This window comes from Echinops telfairi, unplaced genomic scaffold, assembly GCF_000313985.2.
Source record: "Echinops telfairi isolate 266 unplaced genomic scaffold, ASM31398v2 ScPeMD7_5592;HRSCAF=6446, whole genome shotgun sequence".
NCBI lineage: Eukaryota > Metazoa > Chordata > Mammalia > Afrosoricida > Tenrecidae > Echinops > Echinops telfairi.
This window is the reverse complement of record NW_022109491.1, coordinates 47,101,592-47,104,617: the sequence shown is the minus strand read 5'-3', so window position 1 is coordinate 47,104,617 and position 3,026 is coordinate 47,101,592. Positions and strand designations below refer to the sequence as shown.

Genomic DNA, 3,026 nt, shown 5'->3' with positions numbered 1-3,026 from the left:
TGGACAACAGAAAAGTGGGTGAAGGGAGAGTCAGACTGTGTACGATATGACAAAATAATAATAATTTATAAATTATCACGGGTTCATGAGGGATGGGGGGAGCGGAGCGGGAGGGGATAAAATGAGGCACTGATACCAAGGGCTCAAGTGGAAAGGAAATGTTTTGAAAATGATAAGGGCAATAAATGTACAAATGTGCTTGACACAATGGATGCATGTATGGATTGTGATTAGAGTTGTATGAGCCCCCAATAAAATGATTAAATTTTTAAAAAAGATTGTGATCTAGCAAGTAATCTTGGCAGAACTGCAAACCCAGGACCCCAAAAGGTCACATATAAAGAAAAACCTGTTACAATGTGGTGATGCAAACCAATAATTAAAAATTTTATTTTAGATAGTTGTGCATTTATCTGTTGAAAAGAATGATAAAAACAACTCTCTTGTTTTTCCTTAATTTTATTTTAATTTTATTTGTATGCATCTGTGTCTGTGTCTGTATTGCTTTCTAATTTCCTCACCTGTTAATTGCCCATTGCATGCATCTCCCACATCTTTGGTTCTTTTGTATGATTGCTCCTGAAACAGCAAATGAGTTTTACATTTCTTAGTCTCTTTTAGTGGCATTCTTTTCTGCTTCCTTTACTTTGTTGAATAAAAATGATTTTGGAGTGGAATGCCAGTGTAGAGAGCTTTATCATACAAATACAAACTATTTTACTGCATAAGATATTTGAGGTGTTTTTTAAAAGCACCTAGCATTTCACTTATAGAATCATCTACTTTAATCAGTGAAATTGTTTTTAAAAATTTTAAAGACATGTTTTATGTCAACTGACAGAAGTGGAAGAATGTCAACACTTAGAAAATACACCTGGTATAGAAGCTGGCCACCTCGTGGTGGAGGAACCACAGCAGCAGATGTTTCGGAGCAGCAGCGCATCAGATATCACTAACCAGCTGTGCTCAGATGTGTCTCATGGTGAGTATTGAGGAGCAAGCAAGGAGACTGGTGCTTAAACTTGTAAACAGTGAATAACGTGTTTTACTTTGAAAATACATTTAAATTGTGTCTAGTATGAAAGACTAGACATCTACTCTTCACTTAGCAATATGGCTAGGGTCTAAAGACCTGGTTATTTGTGAAAATTAGCATTTCATGAAACTTCAGTGGCCAAATACCTCTCAGGATCCTGGAGTCATTTTGTAAGTAGCCCTGAGGCTGCTTCATCCTCTGCAGCCACCGATGGCTGTCCTCTGCAAGTCTCTCTTTACACTATGACTTTGGTTGGGCTAGTGCCATTTCGAACCAAATCCAGTCGTATTCAGCCAGAATTTTCAGGCAGGCACAGACTTATCCTATCCGGAACTATGTTGAGTTTTTGTTCCCTTGGGGAATGCCCCATGACTTGTTTGTCAGTTTGTTGTCCTGTGCTGGCTTATGTGTCAGTGTGATGCTGGAAACTATGTCACTGGTATTTCAAATGCCAGCAAGGTCACCCAAAGTGAACAGGTTTCAGTGGAGTTTCCAGACTAAGAATAGATAACAAAAAAGGACTTGGGTCCCCACTTTGAAAGAAGGAGCTGCTGAGAAACCTCATGTATAAATATGAAAGATTATCAGATACTGAAGGCACAAAGAATGGAAGCAGAATATTGTTGGAGATAGTAACAGAGAATGGTCCCTGTGAGAGTTAGGATTTCTGGTGCCAAAATGGCACCTAAAAGAAGATATGGGTGGAGTTTAGCCTATCAGTCAACTCACAGCCTGATGCCCTCTCTTGGAGGCGACAGAGATATATAGCTGTCTAGAAGCTGGCCTCTCTCTGTATCTCTGCCTCTGGCCGTGAGGAGAGCTGCTAGAACCTTGCCATATTTTCCACCGACCTCGGATCCACAACACCTGGCACCTACTAGCCTGTGATCGTGTTGCATCCTTGCATTGTGGCTGTGTGACTTGAAGAGGGACTTGTGGACTAGTATCGCACTTATGGACTCGAGTTGGACTGAGCTAGGATGTTTCCTTGATGTTTAATTCTGGATGTAAAGCTCTTTCTTACACATATATGAGTGTCACTTGGTTTGTTTCTCTAAGTCAGCCCAGCCTAACACAGGCCCCTCAAGTCTGAGGGCATTCGAATTGTGACTGAGGTGAGATAAGTCATCAGAGTGGCGTCAAGCATGGTGACAAGCTCCCAGAAAGAAAAAAAAATTTAAGTGGAGGTCAGAAGAGACTCTGAAACTTTTTCTTAATTATAGGGTAGTTCAAGCAAATGGAGGAAATGATGAAGTCAAAGAGTTGAATAGAAATTTCAAAGGGCAACTTGAGAAGACAAAGCCAAATATTATAATAAAATGTGACTTAGAATCTTTCACAATTGCAACTCAAGGCTTGAAGGTTTTCTTGAGTTCTTTCAGTTTCAGATCTGCTGAATGTGTTCTTCCCCTTTGGTTTTCTAATTCTGTGTGCAAAATATTGAAAGAAGCTGAAGCATCAAGAAAAGATGGGAGGAATATTCAAAGTCCTAAAAAGAACTAGCCAGCAGTCTCCACCATTTCAGGAAGTAGCATATGAACAAGAACCAATGGTGCTATAGGTTGAAAGCAACTCAGTGGCCCCTAAGAACAACAACAATGGAAATGCTCCCCTATCCAAGACCTCTACCCACTGACCCCAGAACTCATAGGTGGAAAAACAGTGAATCTGGGGGTCTGTGTATCCGGTTTGTTTTACTGTGCCTCCTTTTCACATGTTTGTGACCTGAAGCCACAGTTGATAATGAGGCCACAACTGACCCCAAAGTCTGGCCTCTCTCAAGAATAAAAAAAATATTTATCCAAGGGGAGAGGTTACATGGGAGAGAGCCTTACCTTACTTTAAAGTGATTTAAGCATATATTTTTACTATTCTCATAAATGTGAAATGTCATATAATGATATACAGTGAACCCTCGTTTATCGCGGTTAATCGGTTCTAGACCCTACCATGATAAATGAAATTCCGCGAAGTAGGATTCCTTATTTGT

At 40.0% G+C, this 3,026-nt stretch overlaps 1 protein-coding gene across 1 annotated transcript in view; it reads left to right on the top strand.

Moving 5' to 3' along the window:
• RALGAPA2 (Ral GTPase activating protein catalytic subunit alpha 2) overlaps window positions 1-3,026 on the top strand; it is a 364,385-nt gene that overhangs the window by 97,549 nt on the left and 263,810 nt on the right. Inside the window, exon 16 of the mRNA XM_045295177.1 lies at window positions 842-982. Coding sequence (XP_045151112.1) covers window positions 842-982 — 141 coding nt within the window. The remainder of the gene's footprint in view (window positions 1-841; window positions 983-3,026) is intronic.